General features: G+C 36.6%; 1 protein-coding gene and 1 long non-coding RNA gene across 2 annotated transcripts; one reads left to right on the top strand and one right to left on the bottom strand.

The window, feature by feature from the left end:
- Window positions 1-8,505: 8,505 nt before the first annotated feature.
- Window positions 8,506-15,109, bottom strand: LOC307173959 (G2/M phase-specific E3 ubiquitin-protein ligase-like; the record flags this gene model as incomplete). Its single annotated transcript, XM_079897564.1, has 11 exons — window positions 8,506-9,575; window positions 9,711-9,837; window positions 9,988-10,132; window positions 10,220-10,317; window positions 10,431-10,593; window positions 10,684-10,783; window positions 10,869-11,074; window positions 13,425-13,498; window positions 13,595-13,633; window positions 13,720-14,000; window positions 14,977-15,109. 11 exons carry the CDS (start codon window positions 15,107-15,109, stop codon window positions 9,274-9,276), a joined length of 1,668 nt encoding a protein of 555 aa, XP_079753690.1. The 3' UTR covers window positions 8,506-9,273.
- Window positions 15,110-21,468: 6,359 nt separating this feature from the next.
- LOC307174068 lies at window positions 21,469-21,935 on the top strand. Its single transcript, XR_013823942.1, has 2 exons — window positions 21,469-21,557; window positions 21,799-21,935. It is a non-coding gene; the product is annotated as an uncharacterized lncRNA (long non-coding RNA).
- Window positions 21,936-22,353: the final 418 nt, after the last annotated feature.

Below are 22,353 nucleotides of genomic sequence, written 5' to 3'. Positions count from 1 at the left end.
TAGCGGTGTTTCTTGCCACACGATTCCCATGATGCAACGCGACAAACATAAACAATGACGTCACAAAAGATCCGCCTATTGAGATTGAGGAGTTGTCGTCACGGTATAGAGCCCCTCCCCCGATCCGCCATGTTGGCAGGATTCCAGCGGCAAAACATCATTGTTTACGTGTGTTGTTAACTCGGTAGTAGAGGAGGTTTTCGCAATTCCGCACTGTTTTACCATGCCTGGAAGTAAAAACTGCTCCAGTGTTTGTTACAAGAAGCCAAGCGCCGACATTAGGCATTTCTCAATAGCAAGTACGCAAAGTTCGGACTTAAATGCCAAGTCCAGCTCAGGAATGACTCCCGAGGACGCGCGTCACTCAGCTCGCTCTGCTACTCCGCTTATCTCTGTATGTACATTTTAGGCAACAATAAAACGAAATATGTTATAAAACACTACACTGCCTCTTTTCGTTTTCATTTAAAGAAATCTTAAACATTACACAAATGTGGTTCAGGCAACGCATATTTATTATATTCACTACATGTAACGTTAGCATATTTATAACAAAACTTTTTTTTTAAATTGTTATATTTAAATTGTTCTTTTCGTTTAAATTTTAAAAATATTAAACTTATTAATATGGTTCAGGCAATATATTATGTGCATTTGTACTCTGATCATCACTGTAATAAAAAAAAAAAAAAAAAAATACAAAACTAAACCCTGTTTCTTTTTGTTGAATTTCAGTTTTATCAATAATAGCCATTATAAAAGTAAGTAGCCTATAAGTAAAAAGTACAAGAAGCTATACAATAAGAAATAAAGCAAACGATTCAGTCAAACATACAAAGTCAGCGCTCTAGTCTAACAACAACGGTAAAGTTAAATAGCCTAAATATAAAGTTATGAAATTTCACTTAGCCCTCAGTTTGGCCAGGGAACAAGATTCACAAGACCAAAGATCGCCCGTTAGGTCAACACAAGACGAATTATATCTCATGTTATCTTCTCTAAATACCGTTGTTTTGCGCTTGGTGTGAGCTTGTTCCTGTAAGGTCCCTTTTCTTTCGCTTTATCTTTTTGCATTGCTTTACTTTCTTCCTTTTCTTTTTCGTATTCGTAGATCAGTCTGTGTCCCGCTGAAATAATAAATAGCCTAATAATAATAGCCTATAAATGCGCAAAAATGAAAGAGCTCTGGAATGTTTAGTCGCGCTTCTGTGTAGTTCTGAAGGCGTTGCCCCTGGCAACCGATAGCGTCTCCTTCCATCATGGCCGACAGGCTCAGACCCCGCCCAAATCAACCCAAGTCGGCACGTGACTCCTCACTCTCAATAGTTTTAATCAAATAAGGTTGGATTATTTCTATGTTGAGCTGCCTGTTCATGAAGCTGAAAGTGCGCATAATAAAATAATATGATGCAAACCAACAGGAATCCTTGCTTTTTCGCTCTATTATGTTTACATTTTATGTGGGCAGGGCCCCATATTAGTTATTGAAACGGGCCCCCAGATGCTTAAGGCCGCCCCTGCGCAGTTTACTCAGGTGCTCTCTCACAAACTTATATTCTCTGCGCTCCTGTCAAGTCCCTCTCTCTCTCTCTCAACCTCTTAATTCTGTGCGCGCTCAACTGCATGGATTATAACTTGATTAAAACACATTTTGGTAAGCAATTTTTTTTTTATTATTAACTTAAAAGTGCCTTGTTAGTTTTGTGTATTATAATGCTGTTGTGTTGTTTAACTTACAATATTATATCTCCTATTGTGACTAAAGTTGACTTATCCTTTTCAAGCATTCTAACGCTAGCACAGCCGCAGACAATGTCATCAGAACAGCAACACCTAAATGTCACGCCACAGCCACATGTGAGTAGTTTGTAATATTTTGGTTACATATGTGTTTTATTACCTTTATTTTGTTTGTCTGCATTCTTAGCTTGCAAACTACATTTCGTTGCTTACGCTAACTAATTTATATAAAAAAGCAGTAGGCTAACTCCCAAGATAACTTTAGTTGGCAAACTAAGAGAACAATAAAGGCTTAACTTTGTTCTCCATAATGATTTAAACGTTATTTAAACTTATAACGTTACCTAGAATGCACGTTGCTGCCAGACATTTCAGATGTTACATTGAAATTGGACTTGAGGCTTGGGGAGGATGTATGGGAGTTACGCAATCAGGATACAAAGAAGTACATGTATTCCATTACAGGAGCAGGAATAGATATGTTAATAGTTACATTTAGTAACATTTTGGATTATTAGCAGAATTGAAATAGTAATTCATTTTAAAAGAAACATGTATACAGTACTACCATGCAAATGCGCAGTCAAACACATTACACTTCACGAGTCTCAAAACACCTCTGGTCTCCAGTAAAACCATAGTTCATCTTTATTATCATGGCCTCCATTGGAAAGAAAGTTTTCACTAGGTAGACATTTCACTAAAGTTTTCCAGATTTGAAAATGCTTTATAGGCTACTGCATGAATTTAGGTCTACTTCATGAAAAATATTTTATTTTCTTCTAATGTTACATTGGTATGTTGTCTTATAGAATAAACTGAAATAAAATTCATATACATTTTTTCCCTTGTCTTTAATTGCATATTTGGTATTGAAGTAAAAGATAATCTTTGGTATTGAAGAAGTAAAAGATAATACATAGCCAAAGTAAACTATCATCGGGGAAATTTAGTTATAATCTAAAAAACATGTTTTTAGACAGCATGTTCTACATCTTATTCTAAAGTTTAAATACAAATTCCTGTTTGGCTATGGCTAGGATGCTATAAGGGATACATTTATTACTATCTTCCACCACACATTATCTTATCTCAGTCATGTACCGGTAGTTTATTCTCAAACGTATATGGCTAACTATGAATCCCTCTTCTTTGCTAATCTGAGCGCTTTCTGTCTAACAGGACTTGCTGAGACAGCAGTTGATGGAGAGACTTCTTACCAAACTGCAATCTGCCTTAAACCAACTACCACTAAATTTGGATTATTTGGAGTTTCTGACACGCCATGAGCTTATTCTGTTTGAATCGTTCTCTGAGCAGATAGGCGGTGTATCAAACATTACAGAAGCACTACAAAACCTCTATGATGTTATCAATAGGGAAATTAATGCCAGATCTATGCCCATTGTTGAACAGGAAACAGAGGTTGGTCCAGGTTCTGGTCACCCCAAAATTGTTATAGAGAAAGAAAAACTAAAGAATTTGCTGGACACACATCTGCCAGTCTCCTGCATTGCAAAAATTTTGTGTGTTTCAAGGAGAACAATTTACAGAAGAATGCAAGAGTTTGGCTTATCTGTAAGAGGATCATACAGCACAATGACTGACCAAGAGCTTGACAACATGATTTCAGCCATCAAAAGTCAGATGCCAAATGCTGGTTATCGAATGGTTCAAGGCCATTTGGTGTCAATGGGTCTCCGCATTCAGTGGTGGAGAATGATGGCCTCTATGCATCGGGTTGATGCTGCAGGGATCTTCTTACGGCTCACAGAACTAGGTTGTGTTGTGTGAAGAAGTTATTCTGTGCGAGGCCCTCTGTCCTTGGCCCACATTGACACAAATCACAAACTGTTCAGGTAGATTCAAATATAATGTTGATCTAATTATTTAAACACAGAATGTTGTGGTGTAGGAGGCATGTCATTCAAATCCCATACAAACAGCTTTTAGTTATACTGTAACTTTTTTCCCTCTTGAACAGATACAACATTGTCCTCTTTGGTGGAGTGGACGGCTACTCAAGGAAGGTAATTTATGTGTTGTTGGTTTTTTATTGTTAATGTTATCAGCCTAATATAGATTGTTTTTTTTTTATTTCAAAATGGACCATAAAATACATATTGTATGAAGGTTTTTTTCTTTTTTGGGGGGGGGGAGGTTACAATAATTCATAAATACTTTGTGCATAAAACAGAATGAATTCATTCATGAACTAACAGTAATGTACAATAATGAACAGTATCTTATGCATGGCTTAATTTCTGAGTTATTAATGATCACGTCTTCTTCATAGGTAGGTCTGCTGTTAAGGACAGCCAAAAAAACTGACCAGTCACAGTGTGCACATTGATGAATTCCAAGTGTTGTAATCATGATTAACTTAGCATTACTTTTTTATTAAATCATGATTGTGGTTATTCAAGAAAGTCATGAACAGTCCATCTCTAACACTGATAAAAAAAACATCAGAATAACAGATAAACATCATTAATAACTCCAACATCATGATTGAAATACCTATTTGTTGCATTATAATATTGTACTTGCATTAAGGCGTACATGAGATACTGTTCATTTTTTCATATTCCTTAAAGTTAAAGTACAACAAATACATTTTGTTTTTGCATGAAGCCGTGATAGTTGATGTAACCTTACCATAAATTGTTACTAATTCCTTTTAAAATTGAGGGTCTAAGGACAGAGGGTGTACAGATTGAAGCCTCCTGACACAAATTGTGATTATGGGGTATATAATATTGGACTTGACAAAAGCATCCAATTGTAATCAGCTGCTTAAGACATAACATTCATTATTATTGTAGGTTCGAACAATTAGTGTATATTTTATCTTCAGCTAGAGTGTAATGATGGTTGATCATAATTTTATCATCAACTGCCAGTATTCTGAGTGCTCAGAAACCACAATGCTTAAAAATTAACCTTACATATTTCTTGCAGAAAGTACAGAAAAAGTTATAGAATTTCATGTTGAAGCACCACTTTTTCTCAAATTTGCATTCTAGGTAGTAGTCCTTTTCTTCTGCTTTCCTTTCTTACCAAGGCTAACATTAAAATGTAGCTCGATTTATAGAATACTATGTATTTCTAATCAACATATGTACAGTATGAGTGAGTCTGTTTGAATACTTCAACCAAAATTGATAGACATGCAAGAGTAAGTTGCAGCAGTACATGTGCAATATATGTAGTATTCTAAGATGCAAGGTAACCAAGTCATTTTTTTAAATATATGAACACATAATAATTTAGGTACCAAAACCCGTAGAATGTTCACTAAACAAAACTAGAAGCTCAAGGCCAGCTATTAGGATGTAACTTTATAGCTGCAAGAAGATTAACATTTTTCATGTGGTTTTATTAGATCTTGTACTTGGATGCTGCAACAAATAACAAAGCATCAACTGCATTCTCATTCTTCCTGAGATCAACCCAGCTTCATGGCTTACCATCAAGGTATTTTTGCCATGACAAAACACACATCTGGAGAAGTGGCAGTTTTTTATATTTCAGATTTTTTTATTAACTTATAATTGTATACCAGAAATTATAACTTCATATTCTAAAGTAAAAGTAAACCTTGCTGAATGTCATTTAAATTTGTTTTTTATCTTAGAGTAAGGGGGGATCAGGGTGTTGAGAACGTGGACATCGCACACTTTATGTTCGCCACACGGGGAACAGGAAGAGCCAGCTTTATCTCGGGAAAGAGTGTCCACAATCAGAGGTAAGATGTGTTTTCAGTCTTGATATTTTTGACTGCATAAATACTTCTTGCAGTTTAATTGTTTAAATAAAGTACAAATTGCTTTATAAATTCAAGTCAACCAATTAAAATGTCATTCTAGAATAGAGCGACTTTGGCGGGATGTCTGGGTTGCGGTCACTAGCAAGTACCACGATGTTCTTCACTCTCTGGAGGAAGACGGTCTGCTTGATATCTCTGATGAGGTTTCTCTCTTTTTCTCAACTACATCTTTGTCCCTCGACTCCGAGCAGACCTTGATACCTTCACTGGAGGATGGAATAATCATCCTCTACGGACAGAGGGAGGTCTCAGTCCTGAACAGCTGTGGTATATGGGACTTCAACAAGATCTAGACGAAGGGGATGTCTTGAGGTACACAAATATAAAAAGGACAGTTCACAAAATGTATACAATACAATACAATACAATTTTATTTGTATAGCACATTTAAAAACAACTGGCGTTGACCAAAGTGCTTAACAAGGCCAATAAGGGTAGACAATACAAGCACAGAAACCAGCAAAAGATACACATCAAAGAGAAAAAGTCAGACACATCAGGGAATATTAAAAGCTAGCGAAAAGAAATGCGTTTTCAAAGAAGTTTTAAAAAGTGTTAGAGTTTGGGCAGATCTGATATTTGGGGGTAGGCTATTCCATAGCTTGGGTCCATAGGCTGCGAAAGCACGGTCACCCCTATTTTTTAATCTGGTCCTAGGGACAGAGAGCAAGTTCGAGTCCCCCGATCTTAGTGATCTGGACTTAATTTCTGGATGAAGCAGTTCAGTTAGATACTGGGGAGCTAAATTCTGTAAAGATTTAAAAACAAAGAGCAAGACTTTAAAATCTATTCGAAACTTAATCGGTAACCAATGAAGCGAGATCAGAACCGGTGTAATATGTTCAAATTTACGTTTTCCTTTGAGAAGGCGTGCAGCTGCATTTTGGACTATTTGTAAACGGGTGATGTGTTTCTGAGGAATCCCGATATATAAAGAATTACAATAGTCCAATCTGGATGTTACAAAAGCATGCATAGCTATCTCAAAGTGCTTACCAGACAAAAATGGTTTAACCTTAGCTAAGAGACGGAGGTGAAAGAAGCAGGACTTTACCACCGCACTTATCTGCTTTTCAAGCGTAATGTTGTTATCAATCCAGACCCCCAGATTCCGAATACAGGTGGTACTGTAGGGTGACAACGTTTTGAGGTCACAAACATGTGTACTACGATCACTGGGTCCAAATACGATAATTTCCGTCTTATTTTCATTCAGACTCAAAAAGTTACCAGCAAGCCATAATTTCAGGTCCTCTAAGCAATCCAGTAGTGGCTTTAAAGCAGACTTGTCGTCACGCTTTAAAGGCATGTAAATTTGTGTATCATCGGCATACAGGTGAAAAGAAATCCCATGTTTAGTTAAAATAGAACCTAAAGGTAACATATACAAATTAAATAGTTCTGGCCCAAGGATAGAACCCTGGCGTTCCGCCAAACCCAAGTTTCATTTTAGATGAGCACTGTTTCCCGATACGAACAGAGTAGCTTCTGTTAGACAGATATGAGCGGAACCATTTCAACACCATGCCCCTAAAACCTGTATATGCTTCAAGACGAGAGATTAAAATATCATGGTCGACCAGGTCAAAAGCAGAGCTAAGGTCTAAAAGGACGAGAGCTACAGATTGCCCTGTGTCAGTACTGAGTAGAACATCATTCATGACTCGTAATAGTGCAGATTCTGTACTGTGACGTAATTTAAAACCAGACTGAAATTTCTCATAGATCAGACTATCAGTTAAAAAAGACTGGAGTTGGCTCAGAACCACTTTTTCTAAAATTTTAGAAATAAAGGGTAAATTTGAAATGGGGCGGTAGTTACTTAGAACTGAAGGGTCCAAGCCAGCTCTTTTAAGTTTCGGCAAGACCGAGGCATGTTTCAGGCTGTTAGGAACCACCCCGGTGTAGAGACATTTATTGATAATAGACAACAGATCAGAACCTATAACACAAACAACCTGCTTAAAAAATTTGGTAGGAATCACATCTTGAAAGCAGCTAGTAGTTTTTAAAGTTGAAACAATCTCAACCAGAGAGTCAAGGGAAACAGGTTCAAAGACGGACCATGTAGAAGAACATATGGGGACTTCAAGTGTCATATAAATGGACAGAGACATTTGTGATCTGATCATTGAGATCTTCTCATTAAAGAATATTGCAAAATCTTCGCAGAGAGAGTCAGAAATCTCTGGTAAAGGATTGGTGGTGGGATTTAGAGCAGAATCAATTATTGAAAATAAAACTTTAGGCCTGTTACTGTTGATTCCAATCAGCTCAGAAAAGTAGTGATTTTTAGCAGCTTTAGCAGCTTGCTGGAATGCAGCGAGGGAATTCTTCAAAATTTCATAAGAAACATGTAGTCTGTCCTTATTCCACTTGCGTTCAGCCCTTCTACAGGTCTGTCTAAGAGAACGAACATTATCATTGATCCATGGTTTTGAAACATGATTAATTTTCTTTCTCTTTTCCTTGATTGGGGCAACAGCATTTAGAGCGTTTGAGCAGACAGAATTAAAAAAGTTCAAGTGATCTTCAGCATCTAAGGAGCTCAATGATGGAGCAGTGGCTTGTTCCGTAACTAAACCCGGGTATAATGCCACAAAGTCCTCCTTAGTACGTTCATTAAAAAATCGGGTTGTCCGTGTGCAAGAATGAAGTTTATGTCTGGTGTCATTATTAGGCAGAGAAAACAGGATCGAATCGTATATATATTAAAAAAAAGTTAAGTTGCAAAAATTTGGCAGACAGATATGTCTTGTTTCATGACATAAATGTCAATTGGACTTTAGAGCATATTTGCCAAAAAAGACCGTAATTTTTGTGTAAATGTTGCGGTTAAATATAGTTTATCTACAAATGCCTTTAAATACACTGAGAAATATATAAAATCCTTGGCAACAGCCATCTGTTCAATTATTACATCAGAAAAACGTTTTAAGGTTCAAAGTCTTAATTTATTTGAATTGTTATCTGGCTTTGTAGGAAATTCAAGATCCAGGCATTGAATGGGAGAGTGCAATGCTGCAAGGAGACACCAACGGTACAGTTGTGGTTCCCGAAATTGTGTGCCCACTGGATGATGAAGCCCTGGAAGAACTTCAGAGAACTCTTGATCCTATGGAACATTCTCAGTCACATGGTCGTGACTTGTACACACGATACTTGCAACTAGTATCCAACCAACAATGACATTTAAACCTGAACTTCTTAGCTGGTTACAATATTGCACTTGGCAAAAACATCCCATTATGTTTACTAATGAACCAGCAAAAAAAAAAGGCACTTAAGGAGTGGCACCCTTTGGGATGTATAACTAACAGTAGCAACAACTGTTATCCAACCAACAATGACATTTAAACCTGAACTTCTTAGCTGGTTACAATATTGCACTTGGCAAAAACATCCCATTATTTTTATTAATGAACCAGCAAAAAAAAAAATGCACTTAAGGAGTGGCACCCTTTGGGATATGTAACTAACAGTAGCAACAACTGTTATGAGTTCTATCTAGCTCTAAAAAAAGAAATACTAAAGATGTTATACAATTAGAGGTCTGAATTAGGAACTTCCCAAAACTTGTAAACTCAGCAGCACCCAGAAGAGTACTTTTTACTTTTGCCACCTCTGTATGCACTATATTCTAATCAAAATCAGTAAACAATGATTGCTTAGTTATTGCTTTGATTTGAGTAGATCTCGTTGTGTTAAACTCTGTGGAATCCACCACCATATTTTACTGCTTCACTCGTGATTCTTCTAAAGTCAATGTAAGTGCTAAGATGCTGTACTGGAAAAGTCACAGTCTGAGTGCATGCACTCACAATTGGGTAGCAAACTGAGTGATCTCCTAGTCGTTCCATACAGTTGTGGTCAAAGTTGCATGTTATTTTGAAATGTCTCTTCTCATCAGGGAGGATAGGGATGTGGGACTGCCCCGTCATCCACTGGAGCATGTGTGGCACTGCAACAGGCTCTGCGTCACCAGCTGCACTCTCTGTCTCCCCATCTGTGATTGATGTATATTTCAAATAACATGAGAAGCTATTCAAATTTACAGATAAAATAAATAATTCAAGAATGTGCTCAGTACATTCAAATTGTTATGTGTAATTGTGTATGCATACTATAAAGTATATAGTACCTGAAATTTCAACCTCCTGCAAGAAATCTTGCAGAAAGTTGATGATCTTCCTCTCAGTTCTCTCCTTAGAAGTCCCCTTTTCACTGAAATTGGGCTGGATGCACGTCATTATGAAATCAGCATCAGGCTATAAAGAAATAGTGAATGCATATTTAGTTAAATATAATGAATGCATATTTGGTTGAAATATAGGCTTGTAAAGGTTATACAAAATGGAAATTCCAATATATTACTAGGCAAATGTAAGAAAGGATTAAGTGGCAGTTAAAATTGATACCTTGATAATGTTCCCAGGAACAAACAGGGAGCGGCAAGCTTCAGGGTTTGTAGCCATCTGGTCCACCAGGCCATACAGTTCCAAGCCCTTTCGAATTTGCTGCAGCATCGAAATTAGTCTTGTAGTTGAATGCAGGACAATTGCTCTTTGGAGAAAAAAAACATGATTTAAAATGTTTACAATTTTAAATGAAAAATATTTTTGAAATGTAATATTCATTTAAAACTCTTACCGAATGATGCTTTCTAGGTTGATCTGGCTCGTGTATCCGCAGCTTATAATTTCATCAGTGTTCAACATCAGACACTGAGCATCTGCAGAATCTTCAACCTGAGAAAAAAGAAAATAAATTTAATATTTTTTAAATAAAGCAGCAATAAAATAAATGTTAAAACTAATCTTTATCTAATTTATATCTGAAAATTCTTAAACAGAGTGCTCACCCTGCTGATGAGTTGACAGGATTCTAGATCGGCCACATCTTCCTTAGACAGAGAATTTAAGTCCACTTCTCCTGTGCAGAGGAAGCTGTAGCACCACCCTCTCAAAAAAGCAGGAGGTGGGCCACCTTGTGCCAGGCTGACTGCCATTATTTCACCAATAGTTCTGTGTGCAAGGTAGAAAACATCTCAGTTATAAAAGCCTTACATCCAGTACATGCAGTAATGTGAAAAAAAAAAAAAAGTATGTACAAACCTGAAGTTCTCGTTATCAAGGTCTGTCAAGGAGTACTTGGGATTTTTACCCTGGTTTCCAGCTCCTTCAAAGAATCTGTTTTCAATACCTGAAACCATATCTTAGACAAAACAGCAATACCCAGTTTTAGCTGATTGATTGGTTTTGTTTCATATTAGAACACAACAATTAAATGACCAACTTACCAGTTAAAAACTCTTTCCTAAGGGCTCCTGTATCAATACCTGCCTCTCCTATATACACCACCTTCAGAGTACTGGCAGGAGATGTAGCTTTCTTTCTTTTCCACTGCAGAATGCCCCTGTCTGGAAGGTCTTGTCTGTCCACACACAACTTAAATTCTTTTGTTGTGTCAACTTGATGTTCAAGGAAGTCCAATATATATTCCGTACTTAAAGAGGACAGAGAACATATAAAATAGTCCCAAATTATCAAAAACAATGTGTATACATTATTGCCATTTCCCAGATCGGTAACACTTTATAATAACGTTCAGTTGTAAGTCATGTATAAGTGGTTAGTTAATGATGAACTAATCATTTACAAAACCTTCATAAATGATTAGCAAGTGATATACTAACATTTTATGTATGTTTTGTAAATTCCATTACAAGTCATTTACAAGTGATTAGTAAATGATTAACTAATTATTTACGAAACATGACTATGCGTTCATAAGTGATTAATAAGTGATATGTTCATTATTGTATGTATGTTTTGTATATTCAGTTATAAGTCATTTACATTTGATTAGTTAATGATTAACTAATCATGTACAAAACATGAAAATGCGTTTCATAAATGTTTAATCAATTATATATTTTTTTTGTATGTATGTATGCAGCAATTAGAGGGTGCAGAAAGTGTTGTAAATGCCTTGTATACACGTACAGATCATTTGTAACAGGTCAGTAACAGTGTTCAACACAATGATGTGTTAATGCATGAATAAATCATTTACAACACTTTCTGCATCCCCTAATTTAAAGTGTACACTATTCATCACTTGTAAATGTGTTACACATCATTCATAGATTACCACTTCAAGAATCAATAAGGCATAAGATCAACGAATCGTATCTATGAATGATGTGTAACACATTTACAAGTGATGAATAGTTTACACTTTAGATTAGGGGACACAGAAAGTGTTGTAAATGATTTATTCATGCGTTTACACATCATCTATAACAGGTGTTGAACACTGTAGTGTGTACTGCAGTGTAAGTGCTGACTGGTATAGACAGCTGTAGTGTGTAGTGTAGTGTGTGCTGCAGTGTAAGTGCTGACTGGTGAGGGTATAGACAGCTGTCTTCTGTATTGTGTAGTGTAGTGTGCACTGCAGTGTAAGTGCTGACTGGTGAGGGTATAGACAGCTGTCTTCTGTTGTGTAGTGTGTAGTGTAGTGTGTAGTGCAGTGTAAGTGCTGACTGGTGAGGGTATAGACAGCTGTCTTCTGTAGTGTAGTGTAGTGTGTAGTGTAGTGTGTACTGCAGTGTAAGTGCTGACTGGTGAGGGTATAGACAGCTGTCTTCTGTAGTGTAGTGTAATGTGTAGTGTGTAAGTGCTGATTGGTGAGGGTATAGACAGCTGTCTTCTGTAGTGTAGTGTGTAGTGTGTAGTGCAGTGTAAGTGCTGATTGGTGAGGGTATAGACAGCTGTCTTCTGTAGTGTGTAGTGTAGTATAGTATAGTGTAGTGTGGTGTAGTGTGTAGTGTAGTGTGTACTGCAGTGTAAGTGCTGACTGGTGAGGGTATAGACAGCTGTCTTCTGTAGTGTAGTGTGTAGTGCAGTGTAAGTGCTGATTGGCGAGGGTATAGACAGCTGTCTTCTGTAGTGTAGTGTGTAGTGCAGTGTAAGTGCTGATTGGTGAGGGTATAGACAGCTGTCTTCTGTAGTGTGTAGTGTAGTGTGTAGTGTAGTGTAGTGTAGTGTGGTGTAGTGTAGTGTGTAGTATGTACTGCAGTGTAAGTGCTGACTGGTGAGGGTATAGACAGCTGTCTTCTCTGAAAAACATGGAGTCTTTAACCACTGTGCACCTGATGTGAGCAAAACATACAAAAAAATGTAACAATTTATTAAACAGTTATGAAACGCATTTTCATGTTTTGTACATGATTAGTTAATCATTAACTAATCAAATGTAAATGACTTATAACTGAATATACAAAACATACATAAAATAATGAACATATCACTTATTAATCACTTATGAACGCATAGTCATGTTTCGTAAATAATTAGTTAATCATTTACTAATTACTTGTAAATTACTTGTAACGGAATTTACAAAACATACATAAAATGTTAGTATATCACTTGCTAATCATTTATGAAGGTTTTGTAAATGATTAGTTCATCATTAACTAACCACTTATACATGACTTACAACTGAACGTTATTATAAAGTGTTACCCACCAGGGGCTGTGTTAAATAATTTGATAGTATGTGATGTCTAGATAAGATGGCTAAAAAACATGAAAACATGGATTGTGTAAATAAATATTTCTGTATTTGATATAAACTCACACGAAAGGTATCTAAATAAAACATACTTTATTGATTTACATACTGGAATTTGAGCATGGGTACTTGGACCACTGCTATTTGCTTCAGAAGTCACTATAGATTCAAAGCTGTACATGAAAACAAATGCAGTTTCAAACACCTGTATGTATACATAGACTTTAACCTGAAAAAAAAAAAAGTATTATATAGAGAGCTGAACAAAGCAGATTACCTCTCTCCATAAAGGCTAGCATGGAATGTGATCTCATCGTCTGGGAATTCTTTGGTGCAAATTGGACAAACCACCTGAAATTTGAAAGATAATCGCTCCATGTTACAAGCAACTGAAACAAAGATTACTGGTGCAAAAGGCAATTAAAGTGATTTTAGTTATGGCCTTACCTTGCACTTGTTCTCCACAACCCATAACTCATCAGAGGACTGCAGATTTACAAAACAGTATTTAAAGTAAAGTATTCATAATATTTTTATTTTCATTTACATTAGACAAACAAGCTTGCTCTCACCTCCTTACCAGACTCATCGGAGGTGAGTTTTCCCTTGCATGTCTTAATGTGTACTGCAAGCATATGCAAAGGCATCGTCTCATTACACTGGTAACATTTTGTTTTTGGCATTTTTGAAAAATGCTCTGAGTCAGGAGGCAGAGGAGAGGTGTCTAAAGTCTCCTGGAGTGGTACGATGTAAAAAGTGGCTTTGCCCCCCGCTGAAGCAGCTCGCAGAGCTTTGACAGAATTTCCCTCTGCTTCTGGTGGAATGACAGTCAGCTTTCGTCGACCACTGCCACCTTTATTTAGAGAAAGAGAGAGAGAAAAATGCCTTAAAATTATTTGTTTTGTTGAAGAAAAAAACAAACATTTTGTCCATCTGTCATCTCTAATGCTTGCAGCAAGTAATTAATACACCATAAGGGTTTACATGCACCAAAAATAAATAGAAGATTGGCATTTGATTAACAGTAAATATGACAATTCAGCAAAACAATCATAGACTTACAGACCTGTTGCCTAATGCAAGAGCCATCCCCCACAAAGATCCTCCATTTTTGTAAATGTGTTAGCCAGGTGCTTTGAAATCTTGGTTAATGAGAAAGTAAAATTAAAATAAAGATACCCACAGAAAAATCCTTGACAGTGACAAGACTTAAGTATATTTTACAATAACTATCTTTCATTCAAGTAAAAAAGCTGGACTGGGATATGTACCTCTGTGTGGTCACCATCTTCTGGAAGAGACACTGTTTGTCTTCCCATACCTGCCTGGAGGAGTTCAAGCTCCTCAGTTGGCAACGGTGTGTGGGATGTATTTTTGGAAAGAAGATAAAAATTTAGAGCAGTTGTTTTGCTTGTTTTTACCAGTTGCTTGGTGGCAGTCAAACACCTCTTTTTACCACGACTGAAGTTTGATTTGAAATATCCTGGAAAAGATCTGTGGATTAAAATATAGCTTTATATTAGTTTATTATATATACAATATAACAATCAAGCTAATATTCTAAATAGCATATTTTTTACAAGGCAATTGGCCTAGAAATCCAAGGTCATGTCTCAAGGTGAATCATAATGCCTATTTTGAATATACAGAAGACATCCAAGTAATTAAACAACTGGACGTTACCAAATTGCATTTAACACGTAACAAGACTTGACAAAAATCGTCATGATTTGAAAATTGAATATAAGCATATCTAGACTACAGTACTGTAGGTGAATAACGAACCTTGTCATTTCTTGCTGCACTGTTACAGGCACATTTCTAGGGACAGGGAGCTCTGTCTCTGACGGCCGTGTTGGGCAGTTTGTGGCCATACTGTTTAGCAGCACAGACACCAAATTGGCTGCTGACCAGTGGCGGTTCTAGGATTTTTCTGTAACAGGGGCCATTAAGGGGCCACATGTTACATTCAGGGGCCAAATACAGGGTACATTCAAGCACACAAAATAATTTATTCAGTACGGTGCAAATACATTTCGGCAGTCATTCCTTTTTCAAACACTCTAATAAAAAATTATGAGTCAGTAAAGTTCTTAATGATTTTTTTCATTTATTTATACTGTGCATAAAGGACACAATGCACTTCTTTCTGAATTCCACCTTTTAAGTTTCATAATCATGTCGTCGCTTATAAACAGTAAATTTTGTTAATTTTTGGGGGGTGGAATTGCATCTGTGATCGTTGTGAAGAATTCTCCGGACTCCGGTTGCTCTTCTCGTCGACGATTGATGGGTGGGAATCTCTAGGCACCTCACGATTCGATTCGATTACTATTCAGAGGGTAACGATTATTGATTATTAACGATTTTTTTTTTTTTTTTTACTACTTAGTACTTTTAAAGCAAAGTATTTATGATGACCCATAACAAAATTACTTCCAATACTTTCTATATTAATTTTATTAATAAAACAAATGGAAATGATTTGGCAAGTCAACTATAAGGTTACATTTGCCAGCATTTGTCCCAACATTGCAAAGAACCAACAGGAAAATAAATGTGTGCCTGTACTAGCAGCGTACTTGTAGTAAATTAATACAAACTTCAGCATATTCTGAATCTCTAGCATTTAATAATGGACTTCTAACCAACATCCTCTTGTTATTTCCAATGAGCAATATAATCCTCAGACAAAAAAAAACAAAAACATTTTGCTGTAGCAAATTCACTAACAGTTTTCGTTCAAAAATATAGAATTATGTACCAGCAGCTCTTATACAAACATAATGATAAATAATATTCTGAATAATTAGTAACATACAAAGCCGCTCTTATTCACAACTAAATAATAAAGAGTTATGACTTGAAATGTTTGCTGTATACTACAATCAAAAACAGCTTATACAAAAAAAGTGAATGAACATCTGCAGAGAGCACAGTCAAAATGTAACTTTTTGTGACTGGCATTGCATTGCACTGCAGGGCAGTATAACGTGTATAACAGATCGGTTTACAGCATATTGATGTGAAAACTAAGCAATACAGAAAGCAGCTCTCATACAAAAAAATACTAAATAGGTAATAATGAAATTGCCAATTTTCCATACGTTAGCTTTTAACGAAGAGGGTGCCGTTCGAATTTGGTGCTCAGCCATCATGCGTCTGTTATGGTTATGTGCGCGTCTCTGTTATGCGCGCGCCACAGACTGTCCGCGCACTGCACGTCCGCTGAGTTCCGCCTTTTGCGTTCCGTCAATAAGTTACAAGTAATATTCTACAAGAGTTAGCAATGCTTGATGTCATTAACACTAGCCGGTAGGTTATTAGCTTAAGTTATAAGCTTCAGCTAGCTAGCAAACTTCTTTTTAGCGCAATTTTCCACCGGACAAAATTGCGATTGTTAACTCATGATTTCTGTTCTGTCTGTGCGCACCAAACTTGTACTTCTATCTACTCCTCAACCAGACCACCTAGAGACTTCGGGTTTTCGGCATTATGTTAAGGAAGGTCTAATCTCGGGAACGCACAAAAAAAATCCAGGAAAAGATTTACTATCTCTTACGCCGCCTTCACACTGGCAGTTGAAATCAGCTCCGTAATACATGCGTAATACGCAATACGCCCCCAGCGGACGTCGTACACAACGGTGAAAAGCGTCGGAAGCACTGATCTATATAGAATGACATTAGTTGTGTAGCATACTCGAGAATGCTTGGACGGCCGCGCTACCACAGCGCATGATCCATAAGGGTATGGGGTTCCATTTGTGCCAAAATTATGTCGACATGCTGTCTGTCTATGCTATGTGTCGTCTTCCATGTTTATGTGTCTGTTCACTGTCTATGTCTATGTCTGTCTGTCTGTCTATGCTATGTGTCGTCTTCCATGTTTATGTGTCTGTTCACTGTCTATGTCTATGTCTGTCTGTCTATGCTATGTGTCGTCTTCCATGTCTATGTGTCTGCTCACTGTCTATGTCTATGTCTGTCTGTCTGTCTATGCTATGTGTAGTCTTCCATGTCTATGTGTCTGTTCACTGCCGTGATTGCCCACATGACTCAACTTTTGTCTTTGTTCACTCAACTTACTCCTGTCATCTGTCCTTGTCGTTTGACTGTGTCCTCTTGCATGTCAATGCTGCATGTGTTTCCATTCTGTCGTTGCTATGTGTCGTTGCTATGCGTCGTTTCCCTCTGTCGTTACTATGTGTCGTCTTCCATGTCTATGCTATGCGTCGTTACTATGCGTCGTTTCCCTCTGTCTTCTTCCATGTCTATGTGTCTATTAACTGTCTATGTCTATGTGATTGATTGCCCACAGGTCCGTGTACTTTTTCGTTCATTCATTATTCTATTTCGGAATGAAAGATGAAATTTAAAAAAGGGTGCAGCTTTGTTTTTTGTTTATGTGACGGGTTGATGATCTAACGTTCAGTTTTGATCATTGCAATTGGGGAACTTGTAATGGTTGCATATTGCAAATGACTAGATACGCCCACCGGCATTTAGCCGCAGTTGATATTGAGTACACCTAACGAGCTGCTCGTAAGAAATGTGTTGAAATCCTGACGTAGCCTAATGTATGTTCGATGGGCTAATAAGTTATAGTAACTTGTTATGCTGGTAGCCTGGTCCATTTTAAAGCAGTGCAAACAATATTAACATTTGTCTTAATGGAGAAGTGAAATATGTTACTGTGACTGAGTGGTGTAATTACTTTCTTTTTTTTGTTAAGTCCATTTGCCAGTTATATCCGCTGGTGGCCAGAACTGTGATATTGAGGCTTAACAGGAGGGGGAGTGTATTTGTTTTCTTTTTTTATACATTCTTTTTATTTGGTGTGACACTTGCTTTATATTTGGTTTATTCACTGATTTGCTGTGTTTCCCCTTCTGTTAAAGTGGTCAAATTGGGGTCTCTTGTTTCTGTCGGTATTAATTGGTAAGCTGTATTTGAGACCTATTTTGATGTTTTTAAGTGAATGATCTTTTTCCTGTAATAAATAAATTTGGTATATTTTTGGAAAGTCACGTCTCTGTCTTCAGTGCAATCCGAACCAGCAGGGTCCTTCCTTTTGTTGTAATTCTTTTTTTTTTTTTGGTTTACTTTTCTTTTTGGGTTATTTGTATTAATTTATATTTTCCTGGGTAGAGAAGGAACCTAGGTGGCGTAGTCGAGTATTTTTATATTTAACCAAAGGTTACATTTAAAAGAAAAAAAAAGCAGAAATGGCTATATTTTGTTTTCCAAATGTATTGTTGTCATCAAATAATAGTATTAGAAAATTGGACGGCATTTCCGATCGTTTTTTAATTTGTAATATTTATTTGTACGTTTATTGTATTTCATTTGACTGATCCTATCTTTACCCGCAAGTAAATTACACCGTCGTGCGAAGTCACAAATAGCCTATATGTCGGACATGTATTTATCATTGAGTCCAGAGAAAATTTAAGGATTTGATATTAAGATAATCTACTTCTTTTTCAAAATATAATGCATAGTGTTAGTAGGCCTAAGTTTAGTCACATTCTTCCACTTGAGTAAACTTAGAATGAACTATCGCTACTTATATAGGCTAGCCTATATATATATACACACACACACACACACACACACACACACACACACACGGTGCGATTTGAGAAAAAACAGAGGGGGGGATGTTTTGAAACATTTTTATAAATAAATCATGAGAACATGAACTTCATCACTGCATTTGCAGGAATTGTAAAATATTTTTTCTTATTAACTCATAAAGTAGCCTAACGCAATATTTTTACTCTAATAGCTTATCTTTCCCAACACTGTGGTCCTTGTTCATTTGAGTCAACCTGGGACTTTGAGTTCTGCTGAAGTTGGGAGTTGCCGTCCATCGTACCTGTAGTAACATTTTCATTTGCAGTTTTAGTTTTTTTTTATTATTATTATTTTTTTTTTTTTTTTTTTTGGTGACGGTCCTGTAAAATATGATGATATGCTGCTCTGGACCCTTTTCATTGTTCCCAGCTAGCTAGCTAGAGTTTTCGCGCTGAAATATTACATAAATATTTGTAGGCCTACTTGGTGACATTCTGAAAAGCCGTACATGGATCAAAGCTAATGGACAGGATCAGATAAATTAGCCGCAATGTCATCTATTGTCATATATCAGCCTCTGCTGAACCACGGATTGATTGCAAAGTTAAACCATCACAGTAGAAACAGTTTTACTGCTGCTGTTAAAGTAATAACGTTAACTTATCGCGATGCTGAGATACAGTGAAATGATAGAAAAGACAGATGCATTATAAATCTGTGTTAATTTGCCTCATTCGCGTCTACCGCTCCGCGCTAAACGCCTCATTCAGGACATCTAGACGCGTGTAAACGCGTCTTTACATTGACTTAACATTGAAATCACTCGCGCCAGACGCTCAAGAGTGAGTGAGCAATAAAAAACCTTTGCTTTAGCCCAGGCACGGCGCCAGGATTCCAGTTTTGGATGGGCCAGACCAATTGTGGGTGGGCCTTAAATTAAAAACGTTAAATTAAAAACGTTATCCAATCACTGTTTAACCTAATAAAAAAAAAATTTGACTAATATAGCCTACTGTTATATTATCTGTGCATATACATAATCTAGATTTTAATAGCTTGATGCTCTTTAAATATTTTGTTGCATAGTCAAAAGTTTCGGTGCATAGGACGGACCTATCCGCGATCGCTCTCCATGGTTCTGACCAAAGAAGGGCGCTTTGGAATCTCCATTACGCACCTGGGCTGCATTTTCCATTGGCGCGCTACTAAGACTCTTAAGGTATAACTTAACTAAAGGTATACTTCCACTAAAGGTATATCATTGCTAGGCGTCTTCAGGGCTATCATCCACTCACGAAGCAGAGGCGCTGGCGCCCTCCTAGCAACGGCGCTGTTTTTGGTAAAACATGATTTTGACCACTTCATTAAAGGAGCTGTATGTAAGATTGTGGCCAAAACTGGTACTGCAATCACTTTCAAATTACTGTATAGAGCAGTGTATCCCCTCCCCCTCCCCTCTGACTTGAGGTTGCCAGATAGGCTGCAGGATCCAGCAGGAACGTAGGCTGCAGTTTGTAGCTGCAGCTGTGGTAACTAGAGCAGAGCTGGCAACCCGGTTGCAGAAACACTACTGACTTCGTGATTGGTAGATAAATTTCAGGCCAAAACACAAGATGACAACATCAACATCAGTTGAGGGCTGCAACTTCACTTTTTAAATGACAATATCCTGGCCGTACTACTGTTGTCAGTGATATAAGTATTTGAAATGAACATGATTTCTTAATGTCTAGTGACATATCAGGGCCATTTTATGATTCATTGAAATACATTTCTTACATACAGCTCCTTTAAGTTTTGTTTTGTAGAAAACTCTTTTTAAAAGATTTTCGTTTTGTATAAATTGTATCTTAATTTTGATCAATGTTTTTATCAACCAATTGCCCGTATTTAATAAATAAGAAGCAAATATATAGCAGGCAATGTAATAAGGCGCTGGCACAATCACTTGCATTGCACGTGAACTGGAGGGCGCCGAAACTCAGCTTGTGCCTTACAGATTTGAGAAATATGGGCTATCTATTACAGAAAGCTTGAAATGTCTACTTTTAAACGAAAATATTCAAAACCAAAAGAAATAGGCTACTCTGATTATGTAATCCATGTGCATTTCTCTCTGGCGTTCATGGCGAGTCCGCATCGTCAACTTCATCTTTGCAGCACACAGAAAACACCTGTTTATTAATAAACAATTAAATGTCTCCTTGCTAATTTAGACACATTCATAATCATTACTTTAACCGGTTATTTGTGGCAAGCTTTATGCGTGCGGTCATAACGCTCATTATCCTGTATATAACATATTTAAGTACACTGTAAAAAATAATTATGTGGCTTAGTAAATATTACAGAAATTTTTAACTTTATTAACTTAATAAAATCTCTGAATATCGTTTACTTGATTGTTTGAGTTAAACATACTAAAATAATTGAGTAAAAATCTAACAGTTAATTTTATCTAAAATTTACAGATATTTTTAAGTTTTTTTTTCAATAAAATGATTTAGTATTTTACAAACCAATTATTTCTTTATAATATACTTAATATATTTGTAAAAAATGCTATAAAAATATTTGAGAATGTTGAATTAAACTGATCTGTTTCAAGAAACAAAAATATTACTTAATTCAAATCAATATTATTAATATATTTAACACTCTTAAGAAATTGAGTAAGTTTACTCAATTAAAACGATGCACCCCTCCCCCACCCTCTGACTTGACGACAACTCGACGGTTGAGTGAGCGCGGGCTGTCTGAACTCTCCAGTCCAGAACAACAGCTCTCTTCTCAGCGTCGCAGATTTGGTGCATTTCCTCTGTGAAATTCAGGTTTGTTTATATTTTATTTTTATCTATAAAATCATTACTGTGCTTTAAATCATTTTATTTCATGCAAAACAACATACAGAGGCGTAATTCGACACCTAAACGAGAGTCGCGCCTGTCTTTTCGCGTGATTGAAACGCCTTGCATAAACGCACGACTTTATTCCTAATGATAATGATTATGAATATAATTAATTTGGATGATAAAATCTCCTCAGAACTGTGCACTGTTTGTTTATTGGCAGGTTATGGAGTCAGTCGCTCGCAGTATCTTTCGGCTGTGAGTGAAACGCAGGGCGGCGGTATGAAGTTCAAAGTTCACCCGCAGAGCGCGAGTCCATCTCCGGCTCGAGAACCAGCGCTGATCCGGTGGAAATTGGATTGATTTGAATTAGGCTACCTGAATGTTTAAATGTTTAATTTTTACTTCTAAAATGTTTTTTAAATGAGTTTAAATGTAGGCAATGTTGTATGTGTTAAAAACAGTGTAAAATGTGCTGTATTGCTGTACTCATCGACAATAAAGGCCAAGTCATAACGTAGGCTATACTGGTGGTTGTATGGAATAGGCTACTATTTTACAAAGGTTTAGAGAGAATAAAAAAAAGGATAATATTACTCATAAATAAAAACAGTTAATATTACTCATAAATATTGTTTTTTAAATGTTTAAATGTTAAATTATTTCTACTCATTTTTATTTGTTAATGTACCAGATGCAGTTACTCAGATTTACTTAATTTTTTTACTTGAATTTACTCAATTCATACAGTATATTTCATTGATTTCACAGCTTTAAA

This window comes from Squalius cephalus (genome assembly GCF_949319135.1).
Source record: "Squalius cephalus genome assembly, chromosome: 16".
In the NCBI taxonomy this organism is placed as follows: domain Eukaryota; kingdom Metazoa; phylum Chordata; class Actinopteri; order Cypriniformes; family Leuciscidae; genus Squalius; species Squalius cephalus.
Note: the sequence above shows the minus strand (reverse complement) of the source record. Positions and strands in the feature narration are given on the sequence as shown.